General features: G+C 30.7%; 2 protein-coding genes across 4 annotated transcripts in view; both read left to right on the top strand.

Moving 5' to 3' along the window:
• LOC113374658 overlaps nt 1-4,828 on the top strand; it is a 25,689-nt gene extending 20,861 nt beyond the window's left edge. Inside the window, exons 25-26 of the mRNA XM_026614634.1 lie at nt 1,603-1,828; nt 1,948-4,828. Coding sequence (XP_026470419.1) covers nt 1,603-1,828; nt 1,948-4,828 — 3,107 coding nt within the window. The remainder of the gene's footprint in view (nt 1-1,602; nt 1,829-1,947) is intronic.
• A 948-nt stretch (nt 4,829-5,776) lies between these two features.
• LOC113378132 lies at nt 5,777-20,564 on the top strand (the record flags this gene model as incomplete). Of its 3 annotated transcripts, none has more annotated exon segments than XM_026618655.1 (14): nt 5,777-6,255; nt 6,404-6,541; nt 7,467-7,778; nt 8,468-8,737; nt 9,024-9,231; nt 9,575-9,706; nt 10,338-10,565; nt 10,646-10,779; nt 10,929-11,573; nt 12,682-13,467; nt 13,650-13,754; nt 15,595-15,706; nt 17,954-18,185; nt 20,409-20,564. In XM_026618655.1, coding segments are annotated over 13 exon segments (3,671 nt in total), but the record flags the coding sequence as incomplete, so codon positions are not given.
• Nucleotides 20,565-21,365: the final 801 nt, after the last annotated feature.

Raw genomic sequence — 21,365 nt, 5'->3', positions numbered from 1 at the left:
TTTTTTTGGCTATTATTTATATTTTTACTTTACATAAATGATAAACTTTTTGCTATTGTTATTAAACAGTTGTGACAGATATTAATTAATGTTTAAAATTGAACTACTGAAATCGATTGCCAGATTTGCATAAATGCACTTTAGGTGCTGTTACATATTTAAAACTAATACATTTTTTTTAAAAGCAACATTCTTTTTATCTAACTGCCATATAAAATTTATTTATTGATAGATTTATTGTATGCATAATGAATATTATTATATGTTTATTGTATATACATTTATAAATAATTGTAAAATTGATAATGTCGTATGTAAATGTATCCTTGTGCATATATCTATATATATATATATATATATATATATATATAATATCAATTAGTTAAAGATAATAAAAATAGTGTTAGGCTCACTTCCTGCCTGCTTCTTGGGAATCTCGAATGATTTAGTAATACTATTTATGTTTTTTGGGGTCATTTGGTGAAACACTAACCAATTATTTTTTAATATGTATTATAAATTTAAATGTTTTAGTTTTTAGTTCACTCATCGCACAAATTACACTAGACAATTCTAATTCCACAATATGCATGCATTCATTTCAATTAACTTGGTTCTGGTTATTGGTGTGAAATTAATTCAAGAGTTATTAGTCATAATGGGTAAAAAATAAAATGTTATTTGGTTTAGTTGTTTTTCAAAATCATGATTTATATATCAAATATTTTAATTATGCATACATTCCTATAAAGATACATATTATTTATAAAATTATCAGGAATTAGTATTAATAATAAAAAAACCTAAACAGACCTTTTTATCCAGAACGACTATATCAATATATGGTTCAGGTATTAATTCCTATTCCTATTTCGATCATTTGATTTTTGAATATATTTTACTGTTATTTTGGCATTTTGTAATTGCAATAGTTATTGGGTTATTTCTATTGCTTTTTAGAACAAAAACTATTTTGATTGAAAACAGTACATTATACTATTTGAAGCAAAAGAACATTATATATTATGAATATGTTTATTTTGAGTTTGAATTTTCATTCTGTGCTATAACAAGCATTTTAGTACATTTTGATGTTAAAGTATTTTTTATTATTTTTAACTATAGTTGTACTTTGCATTCAAATATCAAATTTTTCTAAACAGATTGTTTCAACCAAAACATGACTTCAAAAAACTATTGTATATATAGAAATAAAATTGGTTAATAGACAGGGATCTTGCAATGTTTTCAAACAATTGCTTATTAGAAGATGTGTTTATAATATTATGTAGATTCGTTAATAATATAATTGTAATGAGATAATTTGGCTAACCTAAAACTTCTATAAACATCTTATATCATTCAAAAATAGGTATTTTGTAACGTGACAAGAAGCTATTGAATACACAATTATTTTTTACGATAGCGTTAATCATGTGATGCTAAGTAGCCAAATTATTTTTTTCTGCATTAGCTTGACGAATAAACATAATATATGATACAAAAATTTTAATCTGTGATTGATTTGACGACGTCGCGATTTCCTTCCTTCTATTCTGGTGTATAAAACTAAAATCACAAAATAAAAACTGTTTGGATCAGATGGATGGCAGGCAGGAAGCACGAGTAGTCCCCTCACTACCACCACCACTAGCACAAATCACCACCAATCTACTTCAACAAATAATAAACCGCCGAAGCCACCGGGCGATAATAGATCGCGCGCCGCCAATAAACCGCCAGCCGAGACGCACCTAAAAACTCCATTGAAAAAGTTCGGAAGCGTTTCCGAACATCCGCCGCCGCCGTCGCCGTCGCGTCTTGTACGGTTTGCGTCGATTCAAACGCCGCCGGACCGTTGTGTACCGCTTGCTGCGGCACCGGCAAAGCGTTAACGAACGATACCAAATCAGATAATAATAACGAAACTGTTGCATCGCGTTGTAGATTATTCGATGAATCTGTAGTTTCGGCCAAAAGGCGTAGTAGCGATAACTTACCGCCAAGAACTTCCCGTGACGGCGTTTCCGGCGATAAGCCGCCGTCTCGAACTAATTCTTATGCATCAGATAAGAGTAGCATTTCAGTAACTGATGGCAAATCACACGTATACCCTGATGATGTCTTTAATACTAATAAAGAATTACAATTCGCCACCGGGCAAACGCCGCGTAAAAGCCATGAATTAAAAAAATTACCAAAACAAGAAGTTAACCAAAATAAAGCATTAAACATTCACTACGTTCCTGTGTACACGCAAAATAGCCGTATGTCTAAGAAATCAAATGCGGCAGAGTTTGATACAAAGACTACTTCACTAATAACACTTAATGTTCAAGATGAAAGCATTTCTACATTACTGAAGATGCAAAGCGGCAGCTTTGATTTATCAAATAATGTACAAAGTAAAGACGTGGAAGATGATCAAAATGAAACCACATACACTGACGGAGATATCGATGAAATTTTAGGAAATGATACAGACGTTACACCAACTGGTGATGGATCTCTAGAGAAGCAAGATGACGTACATTGTCTTACTCCTGTAATGGCTGAGGATCATTATTTACCAATGAGTCCCAGGAAAAGTACAGAGTCCACACAGCTAACAGAAAGTTTGAAAAATTTAGCTTTGTCAGATACTGAGGAAAGTCCTTATGTTGAAATGACACAAGGTTTGAGTAATAGCTCTACCCTATATGGCTCTTTAGACCGTGATAATAGTTTCGGTGATACACCTTACGAAATGATGGTAGCAACAAGTAAACTTGAACCAGTCTATATGGAATTATGTCAATTAAAAACTGGCGAAAAGAAACCGGAAATTATTAAGAACTCCAAAACTACTAAAAAAGTTCAAGTGAAAAAATATCATGATATTAAAACTATCAAAAAGCATAATAATGAATATTTCAAGACGCGCGGGGAATTACCCGATATTCTCAAAGCTTCACATCAAAATACTATTCTCTCAGATAGTTCCGACGCGGATGATGAGGCATCCAGAGATTTAGATAGCCTAGATACGCCATGCCATCCTAGATTCAGCTTATCCGATACTTTTAGACCAGCCTCATATTATTTAGGCGTATCCCAAAATGAATTTCCAGATAGTTCTGATAGCGAAATAGTATCACCACCTCCTATTCCTAAATCTCTACCACCAAATGAGGATTTGAGCTCAAACTCCAGTATAAATTTGAGTAGAGAATATTGCTCTGACGCAGATTTGCATTCAAAACAATCTCACAAAACTAGTCGAAGCAGTTTGCAGGAGCCTATGGTTAGTAATAAATTGAAATGGAGCAGCGGAGACATTGACTACACTTGCCTAAGTCGTTATAGTGTGGACAACAAGTTATATATAGAAGGCGTTAAGAAGCATGATGATTCCAGAACTACAAGCGATACAGACGATGCTGTAGGTTCAGATCATGAAGCTAATAGACTAAAACGAAGACCCTTAAGCGAAGAAAATGTTAGTGAGATCACGTCCATCCACAGTACATTTGATGAAATTATAGAATCTGTAGACCTGGATCAATATCTGAAGGATCTTCAAAATAATGAGTTTATGTATGGAAAAGAAATGTATCCAGCACCGTTTGGGTGGCGTGATAACGAACAAAGTATAGCACAAGTACCTGATGAGCAGTATTATGAAAACTTAGAAATTAGAAATACAGATCTCTCTACAAATAGTCAAGGGGTCTTTTATGACTCTCTAGAGGAAAGAGATGATACGAACTCTAAAAGTCATGTGGTATCTTTGAGAGAAAAGAATTTATCTCTACATGATGCAAACTGCGGTGATAGAGATAGAACTGATTGTGAAACAGATGTAAGATCGTCTTTAAGTCATTTGGATTTGCAACAAGCAACACCTTTACATAGCCGAAATAATAGTAATATTTCAGAACAATCTGCTCCATATTATTATTCCGATATTGCTTCTAGGATGAGTTCCAATCAAGATGTGGCGTCGCCTCATAGCGATAAGAGTAAACAAATAGAATGTTCTACAAGCGATAATCTTATGGAAGAAAGTAGATGCGCTTCAATGGAATTTTTAAACAAACATGACAACGTTGACAAACGCAATATTTACGAAAGTGATACTTTAAAACGCATTAAATCTGCTAAAGAAGATTCTACGAGTTTGTTTTTAAAGCACGATAAGTGCGTAGTACAAGCACATGATCAAGGGTTTCATTTGCATACTGTAGATTCGTTTCAAACTTCATCCTCAATAGTGGATATGTTGTTACAAAGCGTAGGCAGGGAAAATTTAATACAACCTCAAGACGAAGGAGATGTTCCTTGGGAAGAGGATGCTATATGGAGGGAAAGTTTGAGACGGGAAAGTTTAAGACGCGTCAGTGTAAGACACGCTAGATCTTTGGACGATCTTGACGGACTTGTCGATCAAAAGGACTCAAAGCAAAATAAAACAAAGTCGAGATTATCTCGAGGAGTTACTTATGTCAATGATAGCTTAGCTACAAGCAGAAACAAAAGGACTAGGTGTTCCTCAGGTGTTATTGAGGACGAGTATGTCCAACTTGCTGTTAACAACGTTAGCGATGATGGAGTTTATGAAACTTTACAAAACCGTCATAACAATTTAAAAAGCTTTGATTATGTAGATAGAGAGAAATTGAGGCAATGGGATTGGATGTCGAGTGGTTTAGTGAAGAATGACGCTATTGGGGCGTCCAAAACTGGCGGTAATACAATTGGCGGCGGCGCGTCCGATGATAAATCGGTGGCTTTGGCGGAACGGAAAGGTGAAACACAGTTATCACCGGATGGGCTCCTTGAAGGTTAGGGTAGGTTATTATGTTTTCAGTTTACTTTTTTTTAAAATAATTAAGACCATTTCTAATATAAGTTAAACGTTTATTATCGTTGTAATGTTATAAGAACTTTATTTAAAATTGTCGAATGTTTAAAATGACGGTTTTTATATATTTAAAACACAGTATCGACCCTCAAGCGATATGGCAAAATGCAAGAGTTTGATTGTCTAATACTATAACATTTACAACTATATTAGACGTTACAAAAGTTTTTTTTTGTTGCAGCAAAAATCATATTCATGATTCATTATTGTGTATTCATTCACATTTGTCTTTTGTATATTTTTATATTTTCCAAAGAATTTTGTGTAAATACAAATAAATCCATAGTTTCATGTGTATATAAAACTGTAATCATTATATTGTAAAGTCATTTCAGTATTGACTATTTTTCTTGATGAATTATATGAAAATGTGCATGTTTAGTTCAGGTCATATTGTAAGCATCAAATGCACGTTTTACACAAAAGGTAAGAACACATTTCCGCACAATTCTTTAAAAATATTTCACTTAAATTTATTATTTTTCTCGTTTCTGAAGATACTAAACATTGTGATAATTATTTTGTTCTCAGAGTGGTAACGCTAAGCCAAAAATATATATTAATTTGATTGTCGGCGATTATGTTTTTATTTTTGGTCATAATTCTTATTTTCCAAAGTTATTTTATAATGAAATTTATGCTATATTGTTGTGAGTATTGTATTTTTACAAATACTTATGAACTTTTGGACATAATCTAGGAATTGAACATAACGGTTCTGATCTCGATGCATTGCACAAAACTAGTCTTATAGCCATTTTAAAAACAGTATTTGATGGCTCTTATTTTCTTAGTTTATATTGACATAACTGCTGTCAGTCCTGCTATTGAAGATCATTATCATATCTCATTTACTTGAATTTCTATTTTCAGCGTCTCTCACCAACAAATTAGGGGTATACCCAAAAGCATCAACGCTACCAATGCGTGCGGTCAGCCCTAGATTAAGACTAAGTCAAGAAACTTTATTACAAACGGATAAATATACACAAAAACTTAATGGAAATGAATATTCAACAACAAAAACTGATTACGACAAATATTATTCGAGAAATTTATATGACAGCGATCTGATAAACTCAGATCCAAATAGTGGTAAATTTATGTACAAGGAAGATCAAGACAGGTACGGTAGTAAACAGGGATTAATAAGGGACTACGACGCCGAATATGGTTCCAGGGAAATGTTTGTAGACGCAGAATATGGTTCCAGGGATAATTTATTGGGCACAAATCATGGAGAGTATGATAGTAATTATTTGAGCAGAACTGGCGAAGATTGGTCGAGACTGAGAAGATCAGGAAGTCAAGTCGATGATCTCAACTTTATTGATCGGGACCAGATAAATAGGGTGAGTATTTTTAAATGATGCCATCGTGCAAGTTTTGAATAGCGCTATGATTACAATTATATAATGATCACATTTTGTCAGTTTTATTTTTTTTTGTAACATAGATAACAATGACATTTATGTTTAGTAATTACGTCATTTGTATTAGCATTTAAATGTATCTGCTGGTGATTTGTTGGGGCGTACACATGAGGAATTAGTTCTTCTGTTGATTCAATTGAGGAGACAAAATGCAGCAACAGCAAGAGCGGTCGAGCAGTGTTGCAGTAAAATACATCAATATCAGGTTTCAGAAATTCTTCATATAGGTTATTGCTTCTGGTGAATGGTATTTTGGAGCAACTCACACACTAATAGAATAAGCTTTTATAAGTATTTTTTACTTAGATCAATAAATGTGATAAATAATATCTTTTAATCCTTTCGCTACGAGAAGGTTTGACACGGGGGTGATATTGCTGTATGAGCGAAAAACACAACATATTTTGTTCACATAAAATGTATTTGAAAATTGCACTTGAAAAAAACTAAAAATCACAAAAACAAATTAAAATTTATTTTAAAACAAAATGATTACGACACTCCTAAAAAAGGTTGTCAAGCAGATGTCGCCTATTGGCGACGGTCGTAGCGAGCGGGTTAAATTAAATATTTTTGCTGATAAATGAAGCCAAAAGCTTAACGCTTTTTTTGGCATATTTATTAAATGAACATGATTATAAATAATTTATTTGGATCTAATATGAAATACATGACTTTGCATCTTAGCAACACGCTGTAGTATGGAGATTAATCAACTTATATTTTTGATATAAAAAATTAAATTGACAAGCAACATAAATGATTCAGAGCAAACTAATATATAACACTTCTAATATTTATGTATTTGATATCATCTCATTATTTTATATAGTTCTTACGCTGTAAGAATACTCTAGACGTATTAATTATTAACACCAGGTTGTTTAGAATCACATTTTACGTCTTAATCACTGCATTTTATTTGCAAGAACTAAGGTATACTAATGATTCCTAATTTTATTGTACCAGTTTTTTCATAACCACCTCAATAACCCGAAACTGGGCCAGTAGCTGCTGAGCAAAATAATTATTTGGTTGACTAACACTGATGTACCAATGTATTTTTTATATATTTTATAATAATAACAAATTCACTCATGTTCAAATCATATCACATGTGATTTTCACAGAGTCGTCTCGGAAAATCGATCGACGATTCCAAGCAGCGTGAAGAAAACTTGCAAAAATTAAACGCTCTAAAACACCATTTGCTCGAGCTGGAGAAGCAGTACGAGAAAGGTAAACCCTTGGTCAATCTAGTGGACAATATGGTCAAGCTGGGAGCTCTTTATAAAGGAAATGCTAAACCGACAAACCAACGACATAATGGCGGTTATTTGAATGATAAATTGGAGTTTAATCAGAGGCTGGAAGAAAGAAGGCTGATGAAAGAAGAACAAAAATATTGGGATAGTGCTAACGTGGATGAGCAGCAATTGCAAGTTAGTAATATTTGTATTACCAAAGAAAATATTATAGATATAGATATAGATGCTATTTGAAAACTCGTTTTTGAAATTAACTTGAAATAATTTGAAATTTCTTCGGCACCTACATGCTTTTTTTTTCTAGCTTAAATTTCTAGCGTTTAAGCGTTTAAATTAGCGATTAGTGAAACATGCAGAAGAATTATATATTTCTTGATATTGAAAAAAAAAAAAACTATATTACAAATTTTATATCCGAATCTTGTTTTGGCGTCCCTAAGGTGTGCGCCCGCATTTTTCGCATTCGTCGCATTCAAGGGAGAACCGGCCTTATATAATATCCTAGTATATATCAATATAATATTAATGCATTTTATTATGATATTATTATTATTTTCATGCCTGAACTCAGAGAAATAGTGATAAGGATGTGAGTATAACCCAACTGTAATGTTTATTTATAAATTGGCCTTATAAAAATTAATTAGTAATAATTTTGCAATTTTTAACAAATTATTAAAAAGAATTACATACTAAATATTGCAAAACTTTGTAATAGTTTCTACGGCAATTCGGTATGCTTACAAATCACTCATAAATTAATATATTGATATCTCATTGTCTAAGTCGATTATTTACACATGTTGGGAAATTTATGTCACTTTTTTAAGGGAAAATGCCTCTTATACCTATTTTTTTACTAGAATAAAATGCGGCAACTTCAAGAGTATAGCGACCAACTTCGCGAGCAATCAAATACTTTACAAGGACTACGCAAAGATGAAGAATCGCTTCGAGGGGCTTTGGCAAGCTTAAAGACACGTATGCAGCAGGGTCAACAATTGAAGCAGACTCATAGTACTATGAATTCTGCTGCTGGGAGAGCCGAGTTGCTGGAAAAAGCCAGGGAACAAGAGAGGGCTTTGGAACGAGAACTGACTAAAGTTCGGGAGCTCTTGGTGAATAATTCCAAGGTAACAGTGGAGAAAAATTTTGATATCTATATTTTAAATAGTTGCTATAGTTAAACCTTTATGTTTATTAACGAGTTAAGTGTGTCGCGCTCGTCAGAATCGAGTCATGACAAGTATATTCATCAATCACAGTTAACTAGTTAAATGATGATACTGATAGCCTATTTTTTAATTTTTAGATGAGATTAGTTAATTTTCAGTTCAAATTTTTAGATAAATTAGTTGCTAATAATTTTAGTTGTAACTTTAACATAAAAACTTTAACTTGTTACTTGTTTTGTGTCAGAAATTAGAAAATACGTTGTCCGCGAACTCAAGAGCTGAAGATGAGTTACGAGTAATGACTCACAGATTTCAAGAATCCAAAACCAATAACGGTTCTCAACAGCAACTATTGTTTATGGGTAACATGAATAGCAACACTAATGGAACTAGCAACAATCAAACTGATAGTGTGCCCTATGCTGGAGGAGCAACAGCCTTACTTGAATCGGGTTAGTACTTACTGATTACTTTATAATATTCTATAAAACTTATATTATATAAATATAAAAAATGAATATTATATAATATTTTTATGGACCAATTTTTGAATCAAATAGTTACCTTAATTTGAGTATTTGCATGAGTTGAAAGTCACAGAGCAACTAGTTTTACCTCCAAATAGCACAAAAGTTCGACTTCACGCCGATTTTATTTTTGCAACAAAATTACACATTGCAAGAAGTAGAACTAATGTTATATTTTGAAGATTAGAGTTTAGGAGTTGATATTGTGTAAAATGTACGATTTAGGAGTTAGTTTGTGTGCTTTATAACACTAATAATATAATTTTAGAACTAAGGCGTGTGCAAGAAGTAGTCGGTGACATCCAAAGACAGAGACAAGAATTGAGTTTAGCTGTACGTGAGTTGACAGATAGATCACAATATGTTGATAGAGATGTCTTGCCTAAACAGACTTTAACATGTGAGTATGTTTGTTGTATTAATCACATAATAATAAGTACTGTTCTGCCCGAAGGAGAGCTTCACAAAACAATGATTCCTTTTCTCTTTCTTCATATTATTATTATTATTCGTATTTCCAATTTTCTACTTTCATGCTTTTCGATTCTGTGCTTCAGCTTTCAGTTCTTTGTATTTTTTTTCTCGCGTAAATCATCAATCATCTGCATTCGTTTTCTTCCTAGTCCTTTTAGTCTTTCTATTTTACGTTCGACGACGTCCTACAGCAGTCACTTATTTTGCAATATAGGTCCGATCCAGTTTCCTTTCTTTTTCATGATCTTGATAGTCAATAATGTTATAAAATTGATTGGGAGGGAGATTTTTCTCCTTACTATCTCCCTTCATAGTTCTTGCCTACCCTTTACCCATTTTTTGCACTCCATAATGGCGTGCTCAGCATCCACCCTAGTCACTTCACCCAAGCAATAGCAATTAGATCACTTTTAATTTATAAATATACAAGCTCTAATAAAACTAAGCAATTTTCCAAATTAATTCGAAATTAATAACCTTCTTACGTATATGTTTAAATTTACAAAAAATCAAAGATTTAAATGTTTTTATACTTTTTTTGTAATATTTTTTTTTAGCAAATGCATCTATAAAGAAGCGGCCTCAAGCTACATGGCTAGAAACGGACCTAGATTTGATGATTACATTGGAACATGGTATCAATATCGAAAGCGATGAACAAACAAAAAATAATTTATACAAGAACATGATAAACAATACAACGTCAAATAATGGCTGCAATTTAAATGTTGAGAGTAGAAATGTGGAGGATGATGAAGATAGTGGTTCTGAAAACAAAGCTTTGGGTAAGCGACTGATTCAGAATTATTTTGTGATAAAATATTTTATGCTTTATATTTATTATGGTTCAATTAAATTATTATAGGAGCCCTGAATGCAAATTCTCAGGAGAGATCGGAAGTAAAAACTGTGCGGATCGTAAAACGAGAAAGTGAACGAAGACACCGAGATCGAAATGAAAAAACTCAATCATGGAATTACACAAGTAATTTGGATCATGTAAGTAAAATTCAAGGCATCTCTAATAAAATGATCAAAATTAATATTTGCTTTTATTTGAAAAAAAAAATTACAAATCATTTACATTATGAATTATGATTTTAATTTAATGTATGTTACATAATTCGAGAAAACCATTTTTGTTTTAGGTTATGGAAGAAGAAACAAATCGTCCTAAGTCTGTTTTTGAAAATGATTTAACATCAATATCATCCTCGAACCAGCAACGACCTTACTCATACGCACAACAATACAGTCGCAATGCAATAAATAATTCCAACTATCCCTCGAATGCATCAACCAGTTTTCTCGGTGTTTCCAATAACATATACACATCCAATAATTATTCATCAGACAATTTATCATCTAGAGATCTACTAAACGAAAATAATTTGATACTTAGTAAATATAATTCCGCGGACCATTTCTCATCATCACAAAATTTGTATGGAAAATCGGAATTTCCTTCTTCGCAGAATTTGTATGGATCTCGTGATCTCAAGAATTTGTCAAAATGTGAATCCATTGTTAGCCTTAGCAAATCTGCTGAATTGTCACCAGTTTTCCATAGTCAAGCAGCTAAAGACATAATAAGTACGATCAATATCAATGATGTGAAAACTGAAGATAAATACAACTCAAAGAGTGAAGTCATGATTCATAAGAGACAAGTGCCTAAAGAGAAGAGGAGACATTACACAGCTCCAACTAATGATATCAATATGAAAGGAGTTGCTAATATGGATGGATCCTACAGCAATGGTGGCACCACAGACTTAAGCTATAGTAAAGAGGTTAGCAGTACTAATATTGCTTATTTATGTTTTGATATACAATTAACTTTCCTAAGGAGTAATTTGCTTTTACAACTTGCTAATTTTATGTTTTCTCGACACTTCAAGTCATTCTGAATTGTTTGTTGAGGCTAAATTTGGAAAAAGTGTTATGTGTGTGAGCCCATTTTTGACCTTTTGTCGACGATTTATCGAACAAAATTTTCCCAAATTGAATAAACTGCAATAGTATATCACATGGCAGTTTTCCTTACGGCAAGTTGCAAAAACTTCTCGGCATGTGTAAAACTTCGACTTAATCAATAAGAAATTAATATATTAATTTATGACTGATTTATAAGTATACCAGTTGCTGTAGGGCATCTTAGTATGAGAAACTACAACGATTAATTCAAATATTAATTAATTCAAAGCAACTTGCCATAAGGCAAAATAATACTTCTAGCCCGCAATTCTAAATCGATTATTAAAATTCAAAAACCGTTCGAAAGAAATTGGTTGGGAGTCGTGCTGATTAGTTTTTGGTAAAGATCGCTTCGGGCCGACGATTTCGACGGTTTTTATGATTTTTTTTTGACGGTAGATACCATAGTCTTATAGATTATACTCAAATATTACGGCCCTAAGGCAACTTGTTTAACTTTAAAAATTCATCAAAGTTTGCAAAAATCAGTATCGTTTTTTTTTGTCATTTGTCAAAATTAGATTTTTTATCGACTTCTTAATGAACATACTAAACCATTAAAGTCCTATGGAAACTGGTTCAATTATAAAAATCTTTGATTTGTGAAAATTTGCTTTTAAAAAATACTCTGAGTTAACGTGTTCATTCGTCTTCAATTATGTGTAATAAATCCACTAACAATACATTTTAATCACTCATAAATTAATTTATTTTTTATTGATTAATTCGATTATTTACACATATCGGGAAGTTCATATAACTTGCCGCAAGGCAAAATACCAATACCAACTTGTTATTTCTACATTTATACATACTTTTTAAGTGTGGTTTGAAATCAACATTTTTAATTTAATGAACATTGTAAATACCAAAAAAGAAAATTTATTTTAATGCTAAAATTCATATTATTGCTTACTATTTCAGCAATATGACTACAGAGCGTGCGACGACTTAGATATGGAAAGAGCACTCAGAACTAAATCTGCAGATGATTCAACAACAATTATTTCATCAGGCTCGAATTCTAATGCACCTGATCTAGTTAGATCGACAATTCAAGATTCAGAATTATTATTGTCAAATACATCTTACTCCAAAAACCACAACGGTGATTATATGTATGGTTCGAGCTATGTGAATAATGCCGATCAAAAAATTACATACAGAAATACAAATATTTCTGATAGTATTGAACGAAAATATAATTATCTTACTCCTAATTCTAATAAAGATGACAATTATATGGACATGACTTATTCTTCTAAGAATACTAAGAGCGCTCTCAAACAAGATGATAATTTCTCATCAAAAAATTTGTTTTATAATAAATTTGATTATGGTTCGGAAAATTATGTTTCAAAAACAAGATCATCCGCTCTTGATGATACACCAATTTCCTCATCAAGAAAACCAGAGTTTATAGAAACAAGTAAGGACTATTTACACACTAGAACTTTCAGTGATAAAAATGTTTGTGATGATGATTCTTACACTTATCACTCAAAAGATTCTAAACTAGCAGCTGATGGTAAATATTTTTCAAATGAGAAAAAAATTGATGACAATTTATGCTCCGATTCTGTTGCTGATAAAGAGACCAGTAGTGATGTTCCAGTGAAAAAAGATTCAAGGTTTTCTGATAATACAATTGATAAGCTGCTGGCAGCCCCTAGCAAGATTTTGATACCGGAAAGATACATACCAGAGAAGGTTAGTATTAATATAATTCATTGTTCTTATTACAATTCACAATCAATGAACACAAAAATGAAGAATCACCTGCAAACTTATTACACATGTTTATATAAGAATATTAAATGAATGACTAATATTGCATTTGCTTGTAATAATATAGATTTAAACATTTAATATAATGTTCTTATTTGTTATAGGCGCCTGAACTAACACCTGAAGAATTAGAAAGGCGTCAGCAAAAAGCAGAATCTATTCGAAAAATGCTATCAACTACTTCAATAACTCCAACAGCCAACAACACTGTATGTTACTTCCAATTTAATTTATTTCATTTTTGTATTATTAACTTTCCGAATAAGAAATTTATGTTTTCACCAGAAAATCTAACTTACTTTTATGCTTTCTCCGCGTCACGTCGTTCCGAATCGTTTGGAAAAAGTTTGTGTATGTGACGAAGTTTTCGCAAAATGACCTGCACCAATTTCAAAAAATTATAATCTAAATAAAATTATTATATTATAATATGAATCTCATATCAACTCGATCAGCAATCGCGTTTGTTAGCTTTTCGAGACGATCGGCTAAGATGTTTCTTTAAAATTTGCACAAAAGTGCAAAAAAATTGTTCACATTTCCGTAAAAAAAAATTGAACTGATTTTAAAAATTCATAAATTATTCAAAAGATATTATTAACTTCCCGTAGGGTAGTTATAGTAATGGGACGAAAATCGAAAATGAAATTTTTTGCATTTCTTTACGTTTTGAACGATTTTGACGATGTGTGTGTGTTTTTTTATGTCCGCATTTTTTTTCGTCCACGTTTTCGCACGCACTGATCAACCGATTTGAATGGTTCAAAAAACATTTGATTTCTATTAATAAGGGGATGTGCTGATTAGTTTTTGTCAAATGCAGGTCCAGCCGTTACGGAGATACGGAGCAAAGAGTGCATAAAATACAAATCGAGTTTTTGAGAGAACGGAGTGTTCGATTTGAATGATCTAAAAAACATTTAATTTGTAATGATTGGGAGAAGAGATGATTAGTTTTTGGCAAATGCAGGTCCAACCATTTCGAAGATACATAGCTAAATACGCAAAAAAGGCAGTTTTTGAGAGAACTAAGCGTCTGATTTGAATGAGTCAAAGAACTTTCTGTTTGTTTTAACAAAATAATTGCTTTTGGAAAAAAAATTTTTGTTTCAATTTTTTTCGATTTTTTTTTTGTATATCTAAAATATTTCAGATATTAATTTTAATTCTGACTAAAGTTCTAATATACTTTAAACAAATAATTTCAACTTTGCAATTCAGTTTATATTAGAATTATAATTAGAATCTAATTTATTTGAAAACATTTAATATTCCTCAAACATTTCGTTACGGTACGGGAAGTTCCAGCAATTTGACTTAAGGCACGATGCCATACACCACTAGTTTGGAAATCGTGGTGATTAATTTTTGAAAGATACAGGTCAGATCAGATCGTCTCTCCATAATTGATTGTTAAAAAAATATTTTTTTACGATTTTAATAAAAGTTGATGTGACGATAGAGTTTCTGGTTTTAATTATACTTAATAAATATTACGGCACTACGACAAGTCGTTTAATTTGAAAAAATCCTCAGATTGAAAAAATCTGAAAAAAAAGGTGATGAGGTAAAATTTGTATCAAAAGTCGTATTTGTAAAGTTATTAGTCAAAATTGGACTTTCGTCGACGTTCTCTACTCGACTGCTGAATTTGCAAAAATTTAAAATCAATTCGATAAAACTATAACGAGGAGCCTTGATTAGGTTTGCGAGATGATCGCCTAAAAATTTTTGTCCGCGTTTTCGCAAAAATACTGAACCGATTTTGAAAATCAAAAAACCAATCGAAAGACATCATTTGGGAATCGGACTGAGTTTTAAGATCAATCACAATGAACTCAACTGTATTTTCGAAATAAACAGTTAAAATCTTAATCCTTGTTGATTAAGTCGATTATTTACATGTATCGGTTTTGAAACCTGTCTTAAGGTAAAATGCCACCTACAATTCTATTAATTTATATTTCTTACATCTTCTACTATTTCATCGATTCAAACATAATTAAAAATACATATTTAGTTTTTTTAATATAAACCAAAATGTTGCAGACCAACCAAGAAGGACAAGTAACAACAAATGAGAAACGCCAACGTGAACATTTATTGCAGCTTAATCAAATTTTAGCTAAAGAAGTTATGGAAATGAGTAAAATCGTAGCAGGTATAAAATAATATTATTAGGTTTCGATATACGTTTACTATTGATATCTATTTAAGTAAATGTTAAATTATTACAGAAATTTTCATTGTTCATTACATATTGATTGGTATTTCAATTTTTGTGTTATATTTTTGTTATTGAATGCTTTTACGTATTTATTGTCGAATAATTTATATAACTTAGTCAATTTTTTGGACAAAAGAGTTCTTAGTGTAAAAGAGGTAATTATTTTAATTAAACTTCTATTGAATATTCAAAAGCATGTATTCGTTTTCAAGACATAATGCAAAGACTCTTTAGTTCAAAAAATAATGTTTGTCTTAAATTTCTTTTTTAGTTTTTATGCAATATAGCAGAAGTTTAAATACTTGTTTTAAATAACAATTTCTTGTGAATTTATCAAATTATTTTGAAATAACTCTCAAACATTTGTGTGAGTTGCAGATATCTAATCAAATAAGATTCAATTAAAATTAAAATAATTACAAATTATAAAAATTGTCAAGTCAAATGGCTGAATTAATAAGTTATTCTAATATACAGTCAACCCTTCTACAATGCGGTTTCCATACGAGCCGGAGCTGATATTCCGACAGTCTTCCTATATCATGATACTTCTATAACACGTATTTTTTTCAAAAGCCTAAAGCCCATTTTTATTTATTGGTCCCTTCCGCGCAATCTACGAATAACCCTAGTAACTATTTTTTTTATGTAGCAAACTATACACACAGTACATTCAGCTTCTTTATAGGCAAACTATAAATATTGTTGTAAAGGTTTTAACATATGTTTTATTAACGACTATTTTACCTTTTACAATATGTTTATATAAGCATGCCAATATGTTTATATAAGCATGCCAATATGTTTATATAATCATAGCTGTGTACGATACCGGTTTTAATAGTATCAGATGTCTTTCACAGAACGTGGTCCTTCAAAAAAAATTCTGCTTGATTTTTTTTGTTGAAACACATTTTTAGTTTGTCTTTTTATCATATCTTTACCAGAACTCTACAGCCCTGTATTTTTTTTTTTTTTTTTTTTGTATATATTGATCTCCATAGAACGCGCTGATTCAGTGATTCGTACTAATTCTGAGTTTCAATATAACGCGCAACATTATCCGTTATGGAAGCGTTGACTGTATTTCACAATGTACCGAATAATTTATGAATGTCAGATCGAATAGTGTCTAAACTTCTCGCTTAAAATACTAATTAATGATTTGATCTTAATGTTAATTATTTTTCGTTAATGTTGTGTTGTGTATTTTTTTCTTCACGTGCACGCGTGTAGGTTCTAACACAAATTCAACATTGCAGTAACAGTAACAGTAGTTGATCCATCAGCTAAGAAAGTTTAAATTCATTTTTTATCGAATAAAATATAGTAATAACTTAAATGCTGCATGAAAATGGATAAATCAAATTGAAAAGTACACTTTCAGGTTAGTAAATTAAATAAATAGATATCTTATTATATTAGTGTGAGCAATGTGAGTTTTCTTATTATATTAGTGTGAGTGATGTGAGTTTTTTAGTTGATCAATTAAAACCACTATGCTGGAAAAATATAAATGCTTATGATTTATACATGTGTATACATATTTTTAATACACTTTAATTTAAAAAAAATTATAGTATGTTTATAATAGCTCCTTTTGTAAGACAGAGTTTTCCGCAGGGGTGACACTACCCTAGACAATATTAGAATACCCTGTGTTCATGTGGACACTACTCTGCAGGCCAACTTGCCGCCCAGACACACCACATTCTAAGATTTTCCAATCATTATCAGTAAAAATGTATTTAAAAATGAAAAATTACACTTCTACATATATGAAAATTTAAATAATTTAACTCTGTCTCATATGCACAGTTATTATGATAAATGATAGAAAGAAAGAATGAAATCTCTTTATCCGAATATCACAATTTTGACCATATAAAAGATATGTATGATATGAAATTACGGTTTATTATTAAGTCGATTATTTACACAAGCTGGAAAGTTATTTCAATTTGCTATAAGGCAAAATGCCACTCACAATTATTTAGCATTTACAAAAATTTAGTGATTAAATGCAGGTAGAGTATATTTTTTATTACAAAATTGTGTGATTTTGAAATATAAGCATTTCTCGTACCTTAATTTAAAAAAAAAATTACATGATTTTGGTATTCTTTATTAATTAATCTGGATTCAATCTTCACCTGCTTCAATTTGTGTTTTATTTTTCAGCTCGTGCAATGGCTGAAATTTCTTGCAAAACTGAAGCCAACAATCATTACTATGATGAAGATGAATCATCACCAATTGCACCATTTCCAGTATATCAACAGAGAGAAAATTATTTTACATAAATGCAGCATTGCTTCTGGGGTACAACTATTGAACTTCAAAGAAAGAAGTCAGATCCTTTGCTTTTTAGAGTCTCTTATAGTTCTCGAATCAATTCCTTTCTTATATTTTGGTAAGATATATATATATATATATATATATATATATATATATATATATATATATATATATATATATATATATATATATATATATATATATATATATATATATATATATATATATATATATATATGACAAAACCCAGTAATTTGAAATAAGCTGCCACTGCCTTTCCATTTATTACATTTGCTTTTAAAACAAAATATTATAATTTCGGATTTTGAAGTAGTAAAATAAAAATTTTATAACTAATGACACAATTACTGAATCAAAACTACTTACAATTATTCCATATTCAAACTCTAAATAAACTTTTAATCATATTATTTTGCTTTGTTGAATTGAATGTAAAGGGTTTCTCCCATGAACCAATTAATTTATTTGTTATAAATTTTAAACAATATTAAATAATGAATTTTTCATAATAATTACATGATCTACATGTATCTATTTAAGGCATAAGACAATTCTTATGTAGTACATGAGATACATCTAAAATGAAGAAAATTTAATTTGGAACTTTGCTTGAGTTTTTATAGAATTCGGTAATTTTTATAATATTTTGTTTTAATTAATTTAAGATAATCTGATCCTCTATAATATTGACATAGTTTGCCACAATTTTTACTTGAGAATATTGAAATTAAAATGATAATTTGATATTAAATTAGGCCATAACTAATTTTAAGTGCGGTCACTTTAATAGAAAAAACTAATACTAAGCTATAGTTACCAGTCAATAACTTTATAGTTATTTTCTAATACCATCTTGTAGTTAATGTTTTTTTTATCCATACAAGGTAATTACCAGATCCAGGTAATTATCCGATTGTTTTAAATACTAAACATATCATTTTACCTTTTTAATGAATTTTAAAATTTATCATTATGGGGCCAATTTTCAAATAAAAGATGCTACTGTTCGTTCGTTAAAGGTCCACATCTAACGAACGAACACGGACAAACATGTCGAACAAGAAAATACAAAAGGTGCGTCCACACCTAACGAACGAACATGCTGAATAATATGCGCAGATTAAAAATATCTAACGAACGCGTATAATTCCAAACAAACGCCCCAAAGCAGTGAGGGCTCTTTTTGTTCGAGGATGTACCGTGAAACGTCAGATTTATTATTTAAACTGGCAGGAAAGAGCAAAATTATTTAAAGTCATCAAATTCTCAAAATTTGTCAATAACAGCAATATCTTATAATAAACACAACACATTTTAACATCAAAAAAGAAAAATGTTTGTCTACATTCTTGGTAGCGTCCACACTGCACATACGAGTTCAAACATGAACGAACAATTCCCTTTGATGTACCGACAAGTTGCGGAACATTGCTCGCCATGTTTGTTTATGTTCGTTCGTGATCGTTGTGGCGTCCACACTTTGCTGTTGCCGTTCGTTCTGGTACGTTCTTTTATGTTCGTTCGTGTTCGTTCGTTAGGTGTGGACGCACCTTAACGAACTCGATGTTACAACCTAACCTCCAAATGTCACATATGTCAAAATATAACATTAGACGACTTCACGTCGTAAAAGTTCAAACAGTTGCAGATTGTCAGTTTGCAACAGTTTGTGCTTGAACTTTGACTTGGAAACTAGTGTCGTGTGTTATTGGTATATTTTGACATTTGTGCCATTTGGAGAGTTTTAAAAGTTAGAGTTGTGTGAAATTCGATTGAACAGCAAAGGCGTTTTGACAATTTCGTGACTCCCAAGAGACAGGTAACATACCATACCATAGAAAATTGGCTCATAAATGTTGAATTAGTTATACCAAGGGTGTTTCGAAAGTGAATTGGTTTCTTGAATTTGAATTTACGTCAGGGGGGCAAGCCTGCTCTAAAAAATCTATTTTTTTTTGAAGGAAATAAATATTGAATTGAAACGAAACTTTTAGGTTTTATTGTTATATATTCCAACATTTTTCTCATTTTTTTTTTCATTAAAATATGTCACAATATGCCGGGCACAAGCATTTTGTCCATTTTGTCATGTCGCGGGAAGATGCAGGTCACAATTTTCATCAGAAACAAAGAAAAAAAAAAAACAAAACAAATGTATATTTTCAATAGTATAGATTCTAGTTAAACCTAACAAATCTAAAAAAAAAAGTGAGAAAAACAACATTTTTTTGCAACTTAAATTTTTTTTTTTGGAAATAATTTTACTTTGTGTTGTTTAAAAATTGGCTTAATTATAACTTTTTCTACGGTTTTTCAGGTTCAACTAGAAGAAACCTCCTCTCGTTTCGACAGGACGTTAATTTTTTTTTTTTTATCTTTTCCACCAATTAGAAAAAATCAGAAAAATGGAAAATCGAGGTTAGAAAGACATTTTTGCAAAAAAATCGATTTTTTTAATCCTCTAAAGTAGGCTTCCCCCTTCTGTTTTGCAATATAAAAATAGAAAGTTGCATTAGGAATGTATATGTTTTACTGAAATGTTATCAAATAGATTTATGTAAAAAACTTGCCGGTGAAAATTCAAACTCTAATTTTTACATAGCAGAAATGTCAGTATCGCTGTTAATAAGTGTGAAGATATATTGAATGAGAGCAGTAAAATTAACTGCACAATCTTAGTTGTTGTTTACTAAGTATATTCAGTAAATTCAAATACATAATGATCTCGTACCAATTTTTATTAAAATCACTATTTGTGTATAAATTAAGTTTTAAGTGATCGATCATATCATTTTTCATACAATTGTATGTAATGTAACTTTGATCTTATGCTGTACATATGTTGTTTATATCAGTTTTATAAATATTCTTTTATATTGAATACTTTTATAACTTTTCTATGACTGTTTATACTTTTTATAGGCAAGTTTTGTAGCTAACTTCTTACTATTTGATATTTTTACTACTAATGAAAAATTACATTAACACATGCACTTCAATATATGAAGAATGTCTTTCAATGATGAAAAACATCAAAAGGTTTTATAAATACCTGATTTCTTTGAATAAACTAGGCCTAAGTTATTACTCACATTAAAGACTTTGAATCAATCTAAAATATTAAATAATATTTTGCTCAACTCAATTATAGCTGGACTTGCAATATTTATTGGTTAAAACACGATTTAATAAATAATGAAGGTTTTAAGTAATAATTATGAACTTACTTGCATACAACTATATACAGAAATTAATTTATCTAAAAACAACTTTG

The sequence above is a fragment of the Ctenocephalides felis genome, unplaced genomic scaffold (assembly GCF_003426905.1).
Source record: "Ctenocephalides felis isolate EL2017-DRISC unplaced genomic scaffold, ASM342690v1 CF-g0.4_SCAFFOLD_01886, whole genome shotgun sequence".
In the NCBI taxonomy this organism is placed as follows: domain Eukaryota; kingdom Metazoa; phylum Arthropoda; class Insecta; order Siphonaptera; family Pulicidae; genus Ctenocephalides; species Ctenocephalides felis.
The sequence above is the reverse complement of the archived record's forward strand: the minus strand, read 5'-3'. Positions and strand labels throughout refer to the sequence as shown.